Raw genomic sequence first — 19,553 nt, 5'->3', positions numbered from 1 at the left:
AACACAACGCGCGTCCAACAGCATCTGGTATCCCTCCCTCCTGCGCCTTGTCAATATCCATTTTTTCTTTTCATATGCAGGATTATAGACGCTTGTCCACCGCGGGATCGCGTCCTGCGTCGGCGGAGCGTCACGGGCAGTCACCCGATCCTCAAGCTGACCCACTCTCATCCACCATGAACTCCGACTCGCGGCACAATACACCGACACCGCTAGAGGATTACTCCAGAATCATGCATCGGCATACACAGCGGCAGATCGAAAGGCTTCCGTCTGTAAATGGAAAAGACGGTAATGATCGGAACAAGAATTCCGACCGCTCGCCGCGGGTCAGTCCGCACAACAAGCAAAATTCGATGCCTTCATCTTGAAGTCATCAAAGACACTATTAAAGCTATGGAAAGAAAGAGCGTCCCTGGAGGGAATGATGTCATCTGAGATGTCTGATGTGCAAAATATGGGAATTGGATACGTCCTCACCAATTTATTTGCCAACACTGTTACCGTCCGCGGTACATCACGCCACTTTGCCTCACCTTCTCCTTGTCATTGCCGTTTTTCCCGTTTTTAGGGATGCTCTGCTCCTTAAGAGCTTCAAGGACATTGCCCACTCGTGCTTGATCCCATCCAGAATTTCTAGGTGCAACATTGGTGTTGGCTATGGGGGTATGTCACTGCGCTACAGGTCTACGAAGGACTTATTTCGCTTTTGACGCTTTGGCACGCATTTTCAATTTTAGTTCCCATAGTGTTATCTCCCAACAAAACATGTCTGAGCGCTCTCTCGCTTGTTTGTTTCTTCTTTGATTTCATATCATAGCTTGTAGCGTTACATATATCCCGTTCTCGATGCTTTTGTTTTCGCCGTCTACTGTTTTAAGTCTGTGTTCCCCTCCCCTCAACAATGCAGTGCGTACATATATTGTCGGACGGAAGTGGTTATGTGGAGTCTCAGATATATGGAACTTGTTCAGCAATTCCGGGGGGAATGGAGAGGGATTGAGTGCATAATTGATGTTGGGTGAACCTTGCCATGATCGCTAAACTCCGCTCGTCAGGGTTACAACCATGATCAGCAATAATCACCAACAAGGATTCGCCAATCCACTTCCCGAGCTCAGATTGACAAACCAAGCAAATAAAAAATCGCAAAATAGGAATACTTGCACGTTATCTAAAGGCCAATAATTTCTCAAACCATTCGATATATCACATCCTAGCAAAAATGTCAGTTTCGCCCAGATGCATCTACTAGCTAACCCCTTTACTCAATCAGCTCGCTACACTTCCAGTCAATCAATGACGACCTTGTATCCTTCGCTTCCCTGCACACTTGGAAGAACCATAAAAGTAGGGCGGGTTTACAAACTCATCGACGCTACGATACATCGCCGAAAACCCCCTTGATGTGACATCATCAAAACTACATGCATGTAATCAACATGCATCAGTCAGTTGGCAAGCTGCTTGAGCGGTACAACAACCCGGTTATAAAACTCCAATGCTGGGTGCCAATCATTAAAGCCCTCACTTGCAGTAGTGGCAGCAACGGTATCAGCCGTAGCTCTCCCGCCTATGGTGCCGTCGACGTCATTATGCCGATCAGCGAAGCCCAAGCACCATTTCACGACATCAAAATATGCCGTGCCAACTCGAAACGGTAACTCGCGGTCCGCTCGCGAGGTCACACGTCTTTGCAGCTCCAGCGCTTCGGGTTGCTGGAACCGTTTCATAGTGGAGGAAAGTTGAACTGAAGTAGCGGAGGTGCTAGTAGCTGGAGCTGTAGTTGTAGTGTTTGAAACACGGTTCTTTGTCGATGATGCAGAATCATTGGACAACTTCGCATCTAGGAATGACGACAGAGGCACCCACCACGCGATCTCTGCCAACACGAGTCCAAAAGAGTAGATATCGTAATCAATCCGGTATCCCTGGGCCGCATCACCTTGGTAGTTCGGGTGCCTGTAGATCACTGGCCTGATATCGTCATGGAACCGGTTTTTGTCGATTGTTTGTGTCTCTGTCTCTTGTCGAGAGTAATTGAAACCTGCAACTAGTGGTGATAAAAGCAGACTAGAGTCGGCGCCGAGCGGCCATTGTTCCTTTTTCTGAATAGGTTTCATTTCATACAGGGCCGGGAAAATGATATTTTCGCTGCGTATATTTTTGTGTAGCCAGCTGCTGCTATAGAGCTCAGACAGTGTAATGGCAAGCTTGTTGGCGAGGCGAAAGCGAGTTTCCAGTGATGGTCGCAGCTTCGATTCCAGCAGAGAAAGAAGCGATACTGGTTGAATCGAGACCGCGGTCGGGATAATCGCTGGTATGATCGTTGTTGGGAATTTAAAGACTATCCACCAGCAATGATTTGTCGGATCGAGAATAAGCCCAATTGCTCGTAAGGTTTGAAAATCTGGAGACTTGGTTGCACTTAACAGGAGAACGAGGCGGCTCACTCTCATCGTTAGAATGTGCTTGTCTTGCATGGATATATCGCTATCATAGGACTTCTTTTCTAGAAGGACATAGTCGCCGGACTGGATACTTTTAGCCACGAAACGATTCTGCGTCTGATATCCAGCAGGGGTCGAAAATTCCGTCATCATCAAAGGGATGAGAGCTGCTGGACCGGAGTGTGGCCCTGCGGGCCGCCCATCAACCAATGCTTTTCGCTCCACCAACGCACGGATCGATGAAGTTTGTGGCTCTTGTCCAAGAGCATCTCGGATCCACTGAAGAGACCCATCATCATTGGCATTCCCCACAAAGACAATATCAATTCTCTTCTGATCGTCTATTACAGATCTTTGCTGCGTTTCCGAAAGTAGTTGGCTGAGCTTTGCAACGTATGATTCGAGATCGGCTATCAGTTTCCGGAACTGCTTCCTATCCTGAACAGCCCATCGCAAGCGTTTTGCCCGTCCGATAGGCCGACCTGCCTCAGGTTCACATGGCTGCTCAATTTCATTTCTTGCTTCAGTTTCTGCTCCAGAATCGAGTTTAATGCCACTCGCTCGAATTGATTTTCTCATCTTGCTGATGAATCGCTTGACCTTGTCCAGCTCCACCGCTTCCGACCGTGAGGCACAGAGACCATACCTATCACGTAGCTCATCGGCATTTTTGAATAGTTCACCAATTACTTGTAGTGTTCTTTCCACAATTTCATATATTGGAAGCAAGCCTGGAGAGAGCCCGCCCTCTGCGAGCCCTGCATTTTTTGCCCATGTTTGGAAGCGGAACCGTTCAAGTTCAAGTTGGAGAAGTAAGTCTTCTGAGTCTGAAGAGTAGTGTAGGGCATCTTGGAATATATGCCATGCATGGTCAGCCCCTTGATATGCGAGGAGAGTTAACGCAATGATGGCTCCTGGGTCGAGCATTGTCAATGGGGACGAAATGTAAGCGATAAATAGTAGCTGATTATGAATGATGTTAACTCTGGATCAGGGTCCGGCAACCTTAATTCGACATCAAACGTTCAACCTCACTTCAATTGCATTTATCCAAACCTCCATACATTTTCAGGAGATGGTCAACATTTGATAAGTTCTCTGTCCATCTCTCTGGATGCGCTTCAGCCTTGGCTCTGCCAAGCGCGAACAAGACCTCTTATTTGTGCCTCACGCTGGCCAGACCAGACCCGTGCGTATTTCTATCACGCGGGTGAAAAAAAAAGAAAAGAAAAGAAAATTGAGGGCATCCATGTACGAGGACTTTCACTGGTCTGGGTGGCCACAATAGTATCTGGCATGTACGCAGTATGCAACCCCTGCACTGCTGGACTGCTGGACTGGTCGTAAGCGAGAGGGCTTGGAGTGGCTTTACTTGCGCATTCTCTCGAAGCTGAATACTTTGGAGGGGTAAAACCGCATTCTGGGGGCTCCCAATTCAACATTGAGTGGGAAAATGACAAGAACGACTGGAACTGATAACAATTTTCTGGTATCTCATGTGCTGGTGCTTGGTGACATGAATTGGATACACTCCATGAGGCTATCATGACAACATTACTCTACCCATCTGCTTTCGAGTCAGAGGTTACGGAGGCTCCCGACCCTGCTCTACCCGAGGCAGAGGCGCACAATTCAAACTCCTCGCAGGACTCAGAATGGTCGCCTCAGGGAAGTCTTGCATCTTTCATATGCCATGCTTCGTATTTACAAAATGAACTTCGCACGGATAACTCGATATTTGTCGATGACAACAACAGGATCAAATCGTTATCCAGGCATAAAATTGGATCAGGTGCTTCTTTCATCGTAGAGCGTGCTGAATGGCTAGCTGGAGTTCATCAGCATGATGTATCCTTGTCTCAACAATTCTCTAAATGGGGACAATATATTGCGATAAAGAGTGTGCGGGAAAGGCCCCAATTACGGTTGGTAGTTATGATTTATTTAGCCTTAAGTTTTCTTGAGTCTAGACATTAACTGATAAACGAGTTCTAGCAACAGACGGAACAATTGGAGCGATGTAGCTCTTGAACTGCGTGCGCTGTTGCATAAACCGCTACGATACCATCCCAACATTGTCCATTTGTTGGGATTCGGATGGGGCTCGTCCGCTGAATCAGACTCTGCATATCCAAAGATCATTATCGAATATGCCACATTCGGTTCATTTCGTGATGTCCAGGTCTACAATCCTCCGCTGCCGTTTGCCATTAAACAGAAACTTTGCCATGATGTTGCTCGTGGGCTTGCAATTCTTCACGCATGCGGAATCGTCCATGGCGATCTGAAACATGAAAATGTCCTTATTTTTGCCAACAACTATGACATACCAGATGGCCAGCCATACACTGCAAAACTGGCAGATTTTGGTGGAGCGGTAATGGACATTGGCCAACGTGACTTGTCATGTCTATCTATGGGAACCTACCCGTACCAGGCACCCGAATCTTCACAGCGACTCTCTGCTGATGGAATAAAGCAGACGGATGTTTACTCCTTCGGGCTGCTGGTGTGGAGAACCTTTATCGACGGAAAAAGTATCGCAACGGAGTTGGGACTAGATTCCAAGCCAACGGAGTCTTCTGAGACATTAATCCAGGAGCTGAAACTCAGCGATGAAATCCTTCTAAAAGCAGTGTGCAGTGTCCAGAGCTATTCTTCGAACAATGGGATCAGTGATCGCGCGCTGGAATTGATCTTGTATGTGTTAGCGCAAACAATCCTGGTCGAACCAAAGGATAGGTGTCTCTCTCGAGCACAGTCAGCACTGAGAGGCATGCATCTTAACAAAATAGATTCATTTCTTCAGAAAGTCGCTGCTGCGAATGATGAGAGGGATGATATCGAGCGTACTGAACCGCCGGGGTCGCACGGAATGACCGCTGACAACATTGGCTTCTTTCTTGGGAACTTAGGTAACGATTATGATTGCCAAAGAAATACCCCGGGCTATCGACAGAAGCTGTCACATCCAGATATAGGGGAATTTTTATTCGAACCTGAGAAATTAAAGGAAATTCTTGACTGGGTTCAACAGCAGCAGATTGTCGACGATTTCAGGGAGGCAGCTCGAAAAAACAGAACAGGAACCTCTGATGGCCTACAGCCATGGAAAGCTGCATATTACCTGTTTCAATGCTACCTATCTGGATTTGGAGTAACATTTGACGGTAAACAAGCGTGTCATTGGCTACAGGAATCTGCCGATGCTGGTGACCAGGGTGATGTCGACTACTGGGCGATGGCTTGGTTATTGCGCGTTAGTACCGCGCTTTCTGTACCGATATCTCTTACGCTGGATGAGCTACAAGAGTACATTCGATGGGGCATTATAAGAGGTCATCAAAACTGTCTTGAGGACGGAAGAAAAATAATTGAGCAACTAACCAATACAGATGAACGGGTACGATGGGAAAGTATGATGACAGAGGCGGATTGGGTCAGGAGAACTGTAGCTGGTGGGGTCGGAATGCCTCACTTTGTCCCTCGAAAATTACGCCGATGCTACGATCTGGATGATATTTCGATCCTTGAAGGTCAGATCAAGGATGAACTTGGAACGACATATAATTCCTGTTTGCGGAAGAATCTTTCACGTCCTTTTTTGAATTTTTTCGGGAAGAACAAGAAAACAGAGTTCACAACAGCCGAAGAATCTGAGTTTGATAAAATTTTTGTTAACCACAAGGGCCACGGTCTCCTACATTTGGCTGCAATTCTCGGAAAATTGAGAGCGCTGAAGTACATGGTTGAAACGTATTTGTGCAGCATTGACCTACCAAATAAATCCTTGGCTGAATCACCTCTTACATGTGCTTGTCGCAGTGGCCACTTTGACTGTGCCATGTATCTCGTTGGATGCGGAGCCAATGGAGGGGGAACAAAATACGGTGAAGAAGCTCCTTTGCACTGGCTTTGTAGCTTCAGTCCTGAAGAAATGGGACCTCTTGCAAAAGCCTTAGTAGATGCCGGCGCTAATATAGAACATGCCAGTGGTGCGATGCGAAAAGACGTTAGAATGATAAATGCTGACTGGGAGGACAATTTTGGCGTTGTAACAACACCACTAGGGAGGGCTGTGTTAATGAGGAGCCTTCCTGCTGTAAGAGTCCTCCTTGAACTCGGCGCAAATCCCTTAGCCAAAGTGGGACATGAAAACAACACTAATGTCAAATCTCCCACGGAGCTAGCGGCTGTACTTACTCTTCCTCATATTCTGGAAGTATTGCTCCTATTCATCGACCAAGTGCTTCTAGAAAAGACGCCAATATTTGACGAGATTGACATGCTTCGAGCTGCTCATGAAAATCGAATAACTCCATTTGATCCAACTACTTTACAAAGCAGGTTGGTTCGTTGCGGTTCTAATTATCAGCAGTGGATGCTTCAGACGCTTCAGATCTTACATCGAAGACACGAAAGACTTCGGGATTGGAGAAGTCTAGATTCCGGGAAACTAATAGAGGGTATGCAGTTATGTCAGGAAGTGAAGCTAGGAAATTACGATATTGTGGAGGCACTGTTGGAGCTAGGACATAGTCCAAACGGCTCTCCTGGCCACCGACCTATCGAGGAGGCAGTTTTGATGAACCATGAAGCCATTTTCCGACTTCTAGTCAACCGTGGTGCACGAACGGGAGTAAAACGCACCGGTTACAATGGAAGACAGTTCTCTTTGCTCCAGATATCTGCTAGCCGTCCACGAACATCTCATAATGGAACCTTTATAGCAGAGTATCTTATCCGGTCAGGGATGGCTATCGAACCATTACCAGATGGAAGTCCATCAAGTTTAGCGCTGGCGATCAAAAATCGCTACTTCGACCTCTCCGATCTGCTTCTGGAGAACGGTGCTGATATCAATGCATTGTATCAGTCTGACAAAGAAGAAGAGTGGGTCACTGTCCTTGGTGAACTACTTCTGATGCATACGGAAGCCACCTTGCAATCATTGGCTTATATCTTTCGGAAACTAGATGCCAATTCTAATAACGTGAGTATTTCTATCAAGTTTCTAGTATATTGATGGGAACTAATATAAACAGCCTGCCATTAAAGTGGATTTCATAGTCAACAAGAAGCGAAAGCTCACGGCCCTACATACCATCGCGCTTTGTCCCTTCAACGTGATAAACGACAGGTCTCAAGTTTCTTCCAGGGTTATTCAAGCGGTTCTTACAGCTTTCCATACTGCAGAGCATATTAACTCTGTTCACCCGATCCTAGGCACTGCGCTTTGTATAGCCAGTGTTGCAGGAAATCTAGAAATGGTAACTGCTCTTTTAGCTCATAGGGCTGATACGGAAATCCCAATGCGCATAGATCAGTTAAGTGAAAGTGATAGAGAGGACTTAGGGTTGCCCGATACAGAATATAATCAGCAATGTGAAAACGGGGAAAGTACTCCCTTGGCTCTAGCGCAATTTGCTCTTAGCAAACAGCTCTCGGACTTTGAGAAGTCGTCGCCCTTGGATATAGCTAGCTTATCGAAACTGGATTGTTTTGAGGCCATGGTTCCGCTATTCCAAAATGCCGGAGTTCCCTATTCAGATGCAGCATGGGAATCTTTGAGAGATAGGAGAAAGTGCCTTGAGGACCGAATCAAACTCAGCACCTTGATGGCGCAGCTAGCGCCAACTGATCTATCGGAGCCTGTGGATCTCTCTGTGCTGACGGATGAAAAGCCAACCAATTGGAAAGAGGGGGATGAAATGAATCAGGAGACGGCGGCAAGGACTCTGTTGAAATTTATGAGAGGTGGGTTCGATTGATTATTCACATAGTAAGGGTAGAGTTGAATGTGGACGAGGTGAGGTTGCCCAGTTATGCCACTGTTTTATGATATTACAATCCACGATTCTCATCCCACCTAAAAGCACTCCATTACATCCATGGATACTGAACAAATTGCGAGTGCACCGTACCACCGTCACTAGCTCCAACGCTGATTAGGGGTGGTAAAGAGTCAGTATTAGCCCAGGATGAGAGTCAGCGATGAGGAATCAGATTGAGAATTAGGGGCATTTTTAACAGTGAGGATCTGGTAAATGTGAAAAATCATTATGAGGCATTCCCGTGTCGAGCAACAGCACCCCTGCTTACTTTCGAAATAGCTATTATGAGCCTGGATATATAAAATTACAGATCGAGCCAGCTTGTATTACCATTTGGTACCCAGGGGTTGTTGGTCATTTTCGTCCTAGAAAAAGATAATACGCAACTTACCAAATAATAATGCCACCGGAATATGAAGGGAATATAACGGTAATTGTCCTCCATGGCCATCATAGCAATGCTCCAAATATCAAAAGCATTGTCTTAATGCATATTGAGAATAACCTCTGGCGCTCTGTAGACATCTAACATAATGTCCTGTTCTCTGTTATCTTCATCTGTGAAGCTAGCTTCGCCGAGATCTGCTACATTCTGGTCCAAAAATATTTACTAGCTACCAATTTTGCACTTAATCACTAGTATCAGTACTGGACGATGTCCGAATATTGCACATAAATTACTGGATATCAAGAGAATAATTCAATTAATGAATATCATGATAATTACAGGAAAGATTGCAGCAGTATTTATAATGAGAGGGATGTGTCGGAATTCTAGAATAATCCAAATATTACCTCAAAATCACTAAATATCAAGCTGAATTGATCTGTAATAGATATTCTAGCTAATTACATTGTGTCGGAACGGATAATGTCCGAATACTGGCTCAAATACTGAATATCGATAGAATATTGAATTGGCTATGATGACGCTGATAATTACATGATAAACAGGCAGTATTTATAAGGAGGAGAATGCTCGATTATACGAGGCAGTGCTAAGATTCAGCGGTGGTGTGCTCAGGTTTCAAAAAGCGAAGATGCGATATAAGATCTCTGATATATGAGATATTATGAGATATTATCTCCGACACATTGAATGATAGTAATATTTATAAGGAATGAATGGATAAGATTTAGATATTGTCGTACTTAAGGTCAATGACGAGATTCGATCTGGGATCGGAACGGTGGTTAATCGTCCGAATATTGACCCAATTACTGAATATTGATAGATAATGATTGAATTGACTTGACTATCTATATCCTGATAATTACATGGTAAAGTAGGTAGTATTTATAAGGAAGGGATCGACTACGAGCAGAAGATATTACTAGAACATTCTCCACTTCGCCAAGAATGGCAGTGCCAAGATATCTCGGAGGTTATCCTCTGACACCGCGAATCCAGTAGATGACGAGTACGATATGTTTGATAGGACAACGAAATATCATATATAATTCCGATGGCAAGTGAACCCGGCATAGCGGCAAAACACCTTACTGTATAATTATCATCCTTGCCCTCATCGGCATACGATCGCGACCTATCCATATCCATTCGATTCTATATCGATTCCATTCATGTTTGAATGCGAAGATCGAAAACAACGACGGATCGCCCAAGATTGCAGCAGTAATCATGACACCAAGACTCCCGGTTATCTTGAGCTCCTCCAAGGACTGGGATCTATGGTACAAACTGATTCTATCCTTAGCCAAAGACGATAATGTACTGGAATTCATCGATGATAAAAGTCCTGAGCATATTAGTCAATTAGCACGGCCCTCCCCCCCCGATATCCCCACTGAACTTACTCCAGAAGCAATAATGCGATGGAAAATGGAGAACGCACAATATGACAACGAAATGATGAAATATCGGGTGAAGGTCGATGGTGTAAACAGGATCAAACATGACATCCTTGAAACAGTGGAACCCAGAGAGCTTGAGATGGCATTAATTGAAAATGAGCCTATCGATGTCAAAAAGCTTTTAATTGCTCTCAAAAAGAGGTTATGCCCAAGCATAGCGGAGTGTCAGTACGAGGCACGTTTAAGATATGAGAATCTTCGCAAACCGCCTAAAAGAGGTTTAAATAAGTGGCTAGATGAGTGGATGTTGATTGAACATAAGATTCGACGAGCAGGAATAGAAGGGAACTTTGATCTATGGCAGGACTTCTTTCATGCCAATCGATCAATCGATAACGCGTACGTCACTTTTCGAAAAAAGAAATTTGAGATAGAGGGAAAAGGGAACTCCCGCTTCGCAGATATGGTCGATGACTTCCGAGCTGAATATTCCAGGAAAAGATTGCTTGAACTTGGGCGTATCACATCCGACATCCCACATTAAACTATCTTCGAGATTCCTGGATATTTGCTACTGGCGCTGAGCAACATATATGTAATAATCGATCGAGATTCGTATCGTTTGAACCGGCTAACGAGGAGGTGTATACTGGTGGTTTGACAACTAGATGAGGGAGGAAAGCAGTTTAACATTACCCCGAGAAATGTTGCCTATATGCCAAACTCTCATACCAATCTTGTCGCCTGGAAGCCCTGTTATCATATAGAAAAGATCTATCTCGATGGTAAAACGTCCATATTAAGAAGATTAGCAGATGATTCGGTTTTTGCCCGTCTGGAGGTATTCGGTGGATTTCTTGTTACTGAATTCTAGTATCGAAGCACTCGTGAGAATGAGAATGCCTTCAGGGAAAACATTAAATAGTTAACCGTTACCAATTTTGTATGTAATCACTAGGATTATCATTAACTAGCTAAAGAAGATATACAATTCATATCCAGCAACTTCATGGCGATACTCGGATATCAAATATAGGTATGAATGTACAGTACATACATACCGTAGATCAACGATTTGATACCCGTTGTGCAAAATCTTAATCATCCGCGAGTTGTCTCTTGAAAGAATTAAGGATTGAGGAGCTTGGTATGTTTGTCGATATCAATGTCTGAATTAATTATTTAACTAACATGACTATTCTCCAATTCAAAAATCTGTTGGCAGCCCTTTCCGCTCTTCCTCCGCCGGCCCCTGATATTTCCATCCAGAAAGAATTACAGTGATAGGACTTGAAGACAATGGAAAACAGGGACGTTGAGGACAGGAAACCGCAGATGTGAAACCTACTAAGCCCATCGCCATGCATACTCCATAATCCGCGCGCACCTGTGTGCCTTCGCAACTCCAACCTTCTCTCGCTGCCCATCCTTCATCACCTCCAGCTCGCTCAACAAGTACAATGATGCGTCAAGCCCGCAACTAATTCCTCCAGAGCTGATAACGTTTACCCCAAACCCGGGTCGGTTTACAGTGACCCACCTCCACGAATGCTGCTGCGCATTCGAGTAGCCTTCGTAACCCCCGTTGCCTATATCGGGCTCAATAACTGTTCCTTGACCCGCCATCCTACAATACTCTCCCAACTTTTCAAGACCCGCGTAATGGGTAGTGACGACCATGTTGCTGAATACCCCTGCTAACCCCGCCACTAGCGCCCCAGTGCATATTGACAGGAACACGCGCTTACAGCCTCGCGGAGAGGGAGTAGTCATTTGCGAAAAAGTCAGGAGCAGTTGCAGATGATCCCTCACGCTGGATGGGTCTAGTCCAAGTAGCTCTGGGGTTTCCAGGTACTTTTCTACTTCGGAAACGCCGGCGCCAGGCTGGACAACGATCTCATACTGGTCGAGCTGCATCATCGCCTGGGAAATGCTGAGGGTACGATAGACAGGGACTTTCTCCGCGCTGAGAGTTGGTTGGGCGACGGTGGCCATTTCAAACGTTATCTCAAGCCCACCGATGGCTGCGCCCTTGCCCAGGACCTCGATTGGAGCATAGAGGTCCAAGGTGTCAAAGCCTGGAAAGGGGAGGAGGAGTACTTTGAGGGAATTTGGTTGGGACATGGCGATGGGGATCGCGATGGGATGTTGAGTGTGCTATGTATATTGGTTGATCAATCTTGCCAGGTTTGATTATGATAACTAACTATGTGGATGAGGGGGTTGGCTTTAAGGTATCTCGAGCACCGACAGTAGGATTTATATAAAACTTGAAGAACCTCATTTCTTCTTTCATCTATGTGAGGCTGATACGCTGTCATACGCTGCTTCTTGAATCTGTTATTCAGCCCCAAGCCCCCTCAGGTCGGAGCTGACAATCGAAGCATACTCGAACAATAGCTGGATGCGCAGATACAAATTTTCATATCTCAAAATTGGGCTCTTTATCCACTCGTTAATGAGATTCGGGGAGTTTGACAAGGTGGTCGTTTTTGATCTTAGGAGGGGGTGGGATGCGAGAAGTAGCTCCCAGTGACCCCAAATACCTCAATTGTGCTCGATTTTCGTAGACAATATCAGACTAAATCGACACACAGTGGTATTTATTTATTGGAATTCCAATATTTGGGTCGAATGATGTAGATCTATTTGAGATATGCATACGTTCATTCACTATATGTACTGAAATTTAACGTGATATTTTCAAAAGCCAAACTTTTCGGATTAAGCATGTTGAGAATGGCGAAATACCATACTTCGAGAATTCAGAGCCAATGAGAATCTACTTTTTGAGCATCTACACAGGAATAGAGAGTAGTAACCCAGAATTTTTCTCATTGTTACACGGGATGTTTTGATAGACAGTTCCCAAAAGTTGGCTGGTGTTTAACTTGGCTCTGCCCTGCATGGGGAAGCATTGGCATTGGTTGGTTCCATCTACAGGATCATGATTCGTTGAGTTCGGGCTGCGGCACAGAGAATGGCGTTGGTTTGACAGCATGAGAGGATAATGAGCTGATTTTTTTTTTTCACGTTCTTCATCGGGTGCACCCTCAATGCAGACCCTCCTCTCCTAGAAATGTTGGATCCATGGCTTATGCAAATGGCGATCTGGACCTGATTCATCATGCCATCTTGCAAAGCCATTGTAAGCAATAAATCCCAACCCACGAGCCAATATCTAATAGAATATAACGTCAACCCTATTTCCCGACGTCCTAGGAATCACGCGGACCATCCAGCGTTACGTAGAAAAGTTAAATAACCAAATCAATACCAACCTCCCATCCCCCAGCCTTTTCTTCCACTCGCATCGTTTCCCCGACTCCCACTTTCCCCAGACTCATTCGCATCTCCACCAGGATAAGGCTGGTGGCCAGGCCCCGGTCCCTGGGTCGTATGGGGGACCGGGGAGTGGTAAGATCCAGGGTGTGGCAGGTGGGGTGGATGCAGATTAGGAGGGTATTGTGGCGCAACGGCACCAGCAGGAGGTTGGAAGCCTGGGTAGCTCATGGTCATAGGCAATGGGGGTGGAGGTGGTGGGAATGGTGGCGTCGTGCTCGAATGTTGAGAAGGAAGAGGTGGTGGCGGCGGCGGCCAGGCTCCATGATAGCCTGGAGGCCTTGGGGGAGGTGGGGGAATGAACATACCACCAGGACCGGGTACCGGTGGAGGGTGGGGAGGTGGTAATTGTTGCGAGCCACGGAAGGGGTACGGCATTTGTGGAAGGGGGATATGTGGAGTTGTTCCTGGGGGAGGGAAAAGCGCATTCTGGTGCTTCGGAGGAATGCGAGGTGGTGATAATGGCCGAGGAGAGTAAGATTTCGATCTTGACCGTGATCTTGGGCGTCCTGAGCGGTGCAGCGTCGTGCGGGAACGGGAGCGGGATAGGGAGCGCGAGTACGAGGCGCTTCGACTGCGGCTGTCAGATATGGATGAACTCGGCGATCTAGAGCGTCCCCTGTCATCACCAGTGATGTTATCGCTATATCGTCGCCGTCTTTTTGCGCTATAGCTCCGGTTTGGGCTGAGACTTTGACTTGGGCTCCGACGGCCAAGGGTACCATCTCTCCTTTTCTTCATATTCTCGCAGAATGAACGTGACCAACCATAGTATGTTTCTCCGTCGACAACTTCTCCCGTTGATGGGTCGCGGAAAACTGCTTGGCCAAGTTCATCAATCTCTACATCAATTCTCCCATCCAACGAATCCCCATTTGGGTTATATATTTTGTCCACGTCATTTAGAAAGTTTTTCACTGCGGTGGCTAGAGACTCATCTGCAGGTCCTGCAAGAAACTGAAGAGGCTTTACTGCTTGTGGTCGGATTGGAACTGTTGAGTTGGGAATTATATGTGGCATTAGGTTCCCCGCTGGGAGTTCATGATATGGCGCGGACGGGTCTCCATGTGTCGCTGGCATTACGTAGGGAGCGTCCCTTGGAGAGGTCTTGTTCGGTGTATCTAAATCGAGGCCATTGGAAGCAGATTTTGCATTCAGCAAGTCAGGAGAAGAGGAATTATCCACCGTTTCACGGAGTTTGTTTATATAATCGCCGCTGTAGTAACTGTTACTAGCCCATATATCCAGCAGATCGCTCAATCGTTTGTGGTGTTTTGGATTGTTCTCATGTCCAAAGCTTGCTGCCAGGCTAATAAGATCAACTAAAAAAGGCTGAAGGGAACCACTGAGGTTTGAAAAGGCGGACGTTGTCTGTTCATGGTATTTTGTGTGATGCAACAGGTCATTTAGCAAATATAAGATATGCAATCGTTTCCGTTTTGAAGAATTCTTTGGGCGCTCAGTCGCTCCCTGTCCAGCAGCCAGTGATTTATCGCCATGTTCGAAGGATCCAGATAGAGTAACAAGGTATTTGCCTAGAGCCCCAATCCTTGTTGACGAAGGGATCACATTTTTCAGAAGCCACGATGTGCAAGTCTAGTGGAGGTACCCCGATCAACGATTTAGTAAACCAACCCATTCAGCGCTGACATGAGGAGTCATTGTTCAAACCTGGATGTTTCCTGAAGAGCAGTGCGTCACTACGCGGTCGAGTGATTCTTGGAAAAAGGCGATCTCATCGCGGTGGATGGAGGTGGGATCTGGTCGCAAAAGCCCAGCTGAGAAAGTGGCTTTTGCAATGGCAACTAGATGAGTCGTCATGACAAGAGTAGTTCTGTGTAAAGCGAACTTTGTTCCATCTGTATATTGCGATATAAGCTGGGAAGTTCGTCGTTGACTTTGTGTTAGGCATTACTACGGGTACCCCAGGCACGTGCCACCTAACGTTTGGACCAGCTGTGGGTGGTGGGACTGACATAAGCCCTCCTAGCCCCGCTAGCCCTAAGGATTGGAGGTGAAACCTTAAGGATTAGACACAAAGAGTTGATATTATCAACTACTTCAATCTGGTTATCCCTTCGTCTGGCCGCTAGGCACAATTAGCGCAATACAATTAGTGTAATAACTAAGCTGTTAGTTCAGAAGTACCAACCAATAATTTCTCATACTAAATTCTATGTAATCTGATTTGTTGATACAAGATTCACACTCTCATATTTTCTGCTTGACACATTCTGCAACCTTGGAACCTTCTCATCATAATTTATCCACTCTGTCCACTCTGAGATAGCAATATGAATTCTACAGGTGATTTCCAATTCTCCAATGCTTCTTTTAATCAGATTAACTGATATTTTTTATTAGATAGTATAAAAACAGATGCAAAGTGAAAATGATCTCTCAGTTCACTTTTGGCATCCATTTCATCTCTAGAGAGTATTAAATTCAATTCTATGCAATCTCTACAGCAGCCTCCAACAATCAATCTATTCAATATCAATTCAACAAATCCATATACTCTATTCTCTCTCTATATCTCAGAGATTGATATTCAGAATATTGTCTGTTCCATCAATGTCTACACAGAGATTCAGATTTCAAAGAATTCAGTTATCAATTCTTGAAATTGGCAGCCAACTACTTCTACAGAAATCAAGGTATTTCTTGGGCAGATTATCTATATGAGAGTATATAGATCTCCAGCAATTGGAGATTATTGAAATAAGAATGATACTCAGTGTAACAGGTGTGCCACTGATTAAGCAGATGTTATCAATATTGCAGATTAAACCATTCATACCATCTGTGCAGTTTGTACAATCTGTTTCAACAGCAATATCAACAGACTTGACACTATTCTGATAACAGTTTACAAATTGATTAAGAAAAGAAAGAGAAGAAAGATCAGAAGAAGAGATTGTATGAGAGAGTTCTTATAGAAGAAGAATTAGAATGAAAGAATATCAGAGATCATACTGCAGTGAAGTGTGAAGTGAAAAAATATTAAAAGTTATATAGAGGAATCATTAGAGACTATATGAGCACAGAGTAGAATCATAAGAAGAGAAGCATTCTGTGAGTATATAAGAGCATATGAGAGGGTGAATGAGTGATAGAGAATTGATTGTGTAAGTTAACTTACTAGCAGATGCTAATCTATCACATTATCTCTCTCTACTGAGATGAGTGAGAATTTATAAACATTGAGTGCAACAGTGTCTTTTATAATAAATGTGGATTCTTAGATTAAGCAATTATATTCTATTTATTTAACAAGGTATTCACAGTAGCAGTGATTGATTCTATCATCAAAAATTGCTTCAATTTTTCATTCAAGTTCATTGTCTTCTTCTACAATGACAGATGATTATCAGTCAGAGATCTTTTATAAAAAGAACAGATTCTCAGTCACAGATTAAAGTAGATTTATATAAAAGATATTATAAATATCAGACAGAGTGTTCAGTCAATAGTTATAAATATCTAATACTTCTACTACTGTGTATTTAATATAACAGTAGTTCAGTATATATGAGAGGCAGTTCATTCTTATATTCTTGAGATCTAATCAGATCTTATTTTCTATACTGTAACAGATTATAGAACTTCATCTGATATTTATTTGATTTTTATAGTTTTATTAAGCACTGATTATCAAAGCTTCAGCTCATTCACAGACTTTCTTGAGTTTACTGACTATATTCTCTATCATCTATACAGAACTGTAAATATATATAATTTCTCAGAGAGTTTCAGAGAAGTTCAGAATCTCTAAATTATAATTATATAGAAGAAAGAATAGATTTATATCTATTATAGTAGAATCTCAGCTGTTTATAATAATCTCAGTATACAGCAATAGATCACTTCAGTTATCTTATATATAATTACAGAACTTTCAGAGAATATTCTTAACTATCTATATCATTCTCTCAGTGATTTTATTGATCTCTGAATAATATACTATCAATAATTTTCACTCAATTTTCAGTAGCTGATATACACAGATTCAAAGTGCATTTATAAACTGACTATTTTTATCTGATACAATAAATAAAGATAGACTATATATATAATAGAATGAGCTTCTGATAAAGATATTTATAATAACTTCAGTATTCATCTTATCACAGAGCTGCAGTATCATACTTTTACTGAGATGATTAATAATAATTAGAATATTTATAGAATCATCACTTTCAGATAAGAAAACTGTAAAGTTGATAGCTATATTATATCAAGTTTATTCAAAAACAGACAGAGATTTTAGTATTTCTTTTCAATATTTATACTATACTATTACTGAGCTGCAGCAGTTGTAATTGTATATAAATCAGTATATATTTTTTGATATATCTGATCAGTAGAATTTTTGAATGATGATACTGTATATAATCTCACACTCTGAATACTCAGTCATTGATAAGTTGTGAATATCTTATATAATTTATATTTATAAGAATTCTGAATTAGAGATTTATTATCTATTTTGAAAATATAGATAATTGTCATTGTCAATTAAATATACTGAGATATTCATTCTTGAATATACATCTGTAGAGAATTAAAATACTTTGCTTTATACAGTTTCTATAATCTATTATCAGAATTCATTCATCTCTGCTGTTTACTTTCATTATTCTTTAAATAAAGATTTCTGAGCTCAGAATAAATTAATATGTATATAAAAGCTATCTGATTGTCTAAAACTTTCTATAATTATAAAGTTAATTAATCAATATTCTTGATACTTTCATCTGTTATCTAGATTATCAGAGAGTATATCTTATTCTCTGCAGAATAGAGTATTTATAAAAATGTTTTCTGTCTCTGATTGATAATAGATTGTGAATAAGAAACAGCTGAGAAACAGTAATCAGTATATATATCTTTCTGTGAACTTGCAAGTGATTGTAAAGTATTCTAAATTCTTATAATCAGTGACAATCTCAAACTTCTCAATACTCATGAGCTCAGATTCTCATTCTTTGAGATATTGTATAATTATCAAAAACTTCTTATCATAAATCTTATAATTACACTCAGTAAATAATATCTTCTTTGAGATGAAGATATAGAGTTGTAGAATATCTTCATTGTTATATTATATCAATACTTCATTTACTATATAATCTGAAGCATCTGTTTTGAGAATTATATACTTATCTGAGTTGAATAACTGCAGTATCAGAGTGGTTGTGAATATATACTTCAATTTCTTGAAAGCAGTGTCTGCTTCAGTGATTCATTGAAATACAGTGTTCTTTCATATCAGATCTGTTAGTGATTATATGATATCTGAAAAGTCTCTGATAAATCTTTGATAGAAGTTGATAAATTCTAGAAAACTTCTAGTCTCTTTTACTGAGATAGATATCTTTCAGTTAAGAATTATTTTCATCTTTTTAGAATTTATTTATACATCTTTTTCAGCTTCAATGATGAATTCTAGATAGATTATAGATTTAATCTTGAAGTTGCACTTGTTAATATCCACTTGTAGTTCTGCTTTTTATAAACAGTCAAATATCTATTGTATATACTTGCAGTATTCAGCAAGTGATTCATCAATGAAAATCAGAATATCATCTATATATACTGATATAATCTTATTAAGTAGATTTTATAGAGCTCAGTTAATATATTTCTGAAATATATTGAAAGTATTCACTAGTTCAAAAAAGATCACTGTTTATTTGTATAGTTTATAGTATGTATAAAAGATAATTAGTCATTCATTATCTTCATTAATTTTTATCTTATAGAAGACTGTGAAGATGTCAAGTTTCATAAATTATTTTATTTTTTCTATTCACTCAAGTGTTTCATTGATAAGCAGAAGAGAATATCAGTTCTTTTATATAATTTTATTAAATTTTCAGTAATTGATATAGAATTGTAAATCTTCTTCTGATTTCTTCATAAATAGTACAGAGACTGCAGTGAGTGAATTGTTAATATAAATAAAGCTCTTATTCAGTAATTCATTGAGTGTTTTTTATAAAATAAGAAGCTTATTGTATGACATACTGTAGAGAGAACCTCAAAATAATTATGAGTTTTTATTATCTTTCTTAATAAGCTTAATTATATAATCTATATCATATTCTCA

At 42.1% G+C, this 19,553-nt stretch overlaps 6 protein-coding genes across 6 annotated transcripts; 3 read left to right on the top strand and 3 right to left on the bottom strand.

Annotated features, from left to right (window-relative positions):
- Positions 1-95: 95 nt before the first annotated feature.
- On the top strand, positions 96-852 carry HCBG_06478 (uncharacterized protein; the record flags this gene model as incomplete). The annotated part of the gene is made up of 1 exon (XM_045433527.1): positions 96-852. The coding sequence occupies one exon, from the start codon at positions 177-179 to the stop codon at positions 369-371; it is 195 nt and encodes a 64-aa protein (XP_045285840.1).
- A 599-nt stretch (positions 853-1,451) lies between these two features.
- HCBG_06477 (uncharacterized protein) lies at positions 1,452-3,377 on the bottom strand (the record flags this gene model as incomplete). The annotated part of the gene is made up of 1 exon (XM_045433526.1): positions 1,452-3,377. One exon carries the CDS (start codon positions 3,375-3,377, stop codon positions 1,452-1,454), a length of 1,926 nt encoding a protein of 641 aa, XP_045285839.1.
- Positions 3,378-3,995: 618 nt separating this feature from the next.
- Positions 3,996-8,221, top strand: HCBG_06476 (serine/threonine-protein kinase; the record flags this gene model as incomplete). Its single annotated transcript, XM_045433525.1, has 4 exons — positions 3,996-4,375; positions 4,446-6,801; positions 6,934-7,443; positions 7,496-8,221. 4 exons carry the CDS (start codon positions 3,996-3,998, stop codon positions 8,219-8,221), a joined length of 3,972 nt encoding a protein of 1,323 aa, XP_045285838.1.
- Positions 8,222-9,926: 1,705 nt separating this feature from the next.
- Positions 9,927-10,643, top strand: HCBG_06475 (uncharacterized protein; the record flags this gene model as incomplete). The annotated part of the gene is made up of 1 exon (XM_045433524.1): positions 9,927-10,643. The coding sequence occupies one exon, from the start codon at positions 9,927-9,929 to the stop codon at positions 10,641-10,643; it is 717 nt and encodes a 238-aa protein (XP_045285837.1).
- An 803-nt stretch (positions 10,644-11,446) lies between these two features.
- Positions 11,447-12,223, bottom strand: HCBG_06474 (ThiJ/PfpI family protein; the record flags this gene model as incomplete). Its single annotated transcript, XM_045433523.1, has 1 exon — positions 11,447-12,223. The coding sequence occupies one exon, from the start codon at positions 12,221-12,223 to the stop codon at positions 11,447-11,449; it is 777 nt and encodes a 258-aa protein (XP_045285836.1).
- A 576-nt stretch (positions 12,224-12,799) lies between these two features.
- HCBG_06473 (uncharacterized protein) lies at positions 12,800-15,315 on the bottom strand (the record flags this gene model as incomplete). Its single annotated transcript, XM_045433522.1, has 3 exons — positions 12,800-13,713; positions 13,750-15,037; positions 15,113-15,315. 3 exons carry the CDS (start codon positions 15,260-15,262, stop codon positions 13,370-13,372), a joined length of 1,782 nt encoding a protein of 593 aa, XP_045285835.1.
- Positions 15,316-19,553: the final 4,238 nt, after the last annotated feature.

The sequence above is a fragment of the Histoplasma capsulatum genome, assembly GCF_000150115.1.
Source record: "Histoplasma capsulatum G186AR genomic scaffold supercont2.9, whole genome shotgun sequence".
In the NCBI taxonomy this organism is placed as follows: domain Eukaryota; kingdom Fungi; phylum Ascomycota; class Eurotiomycetes; order Onygenales; family Ajellomycetaceae; genus Histoplasma; species Histoplasma capsulatum.
This window is presented reverse-complemented; position numbering and strand designations above follow the sequence as displayed.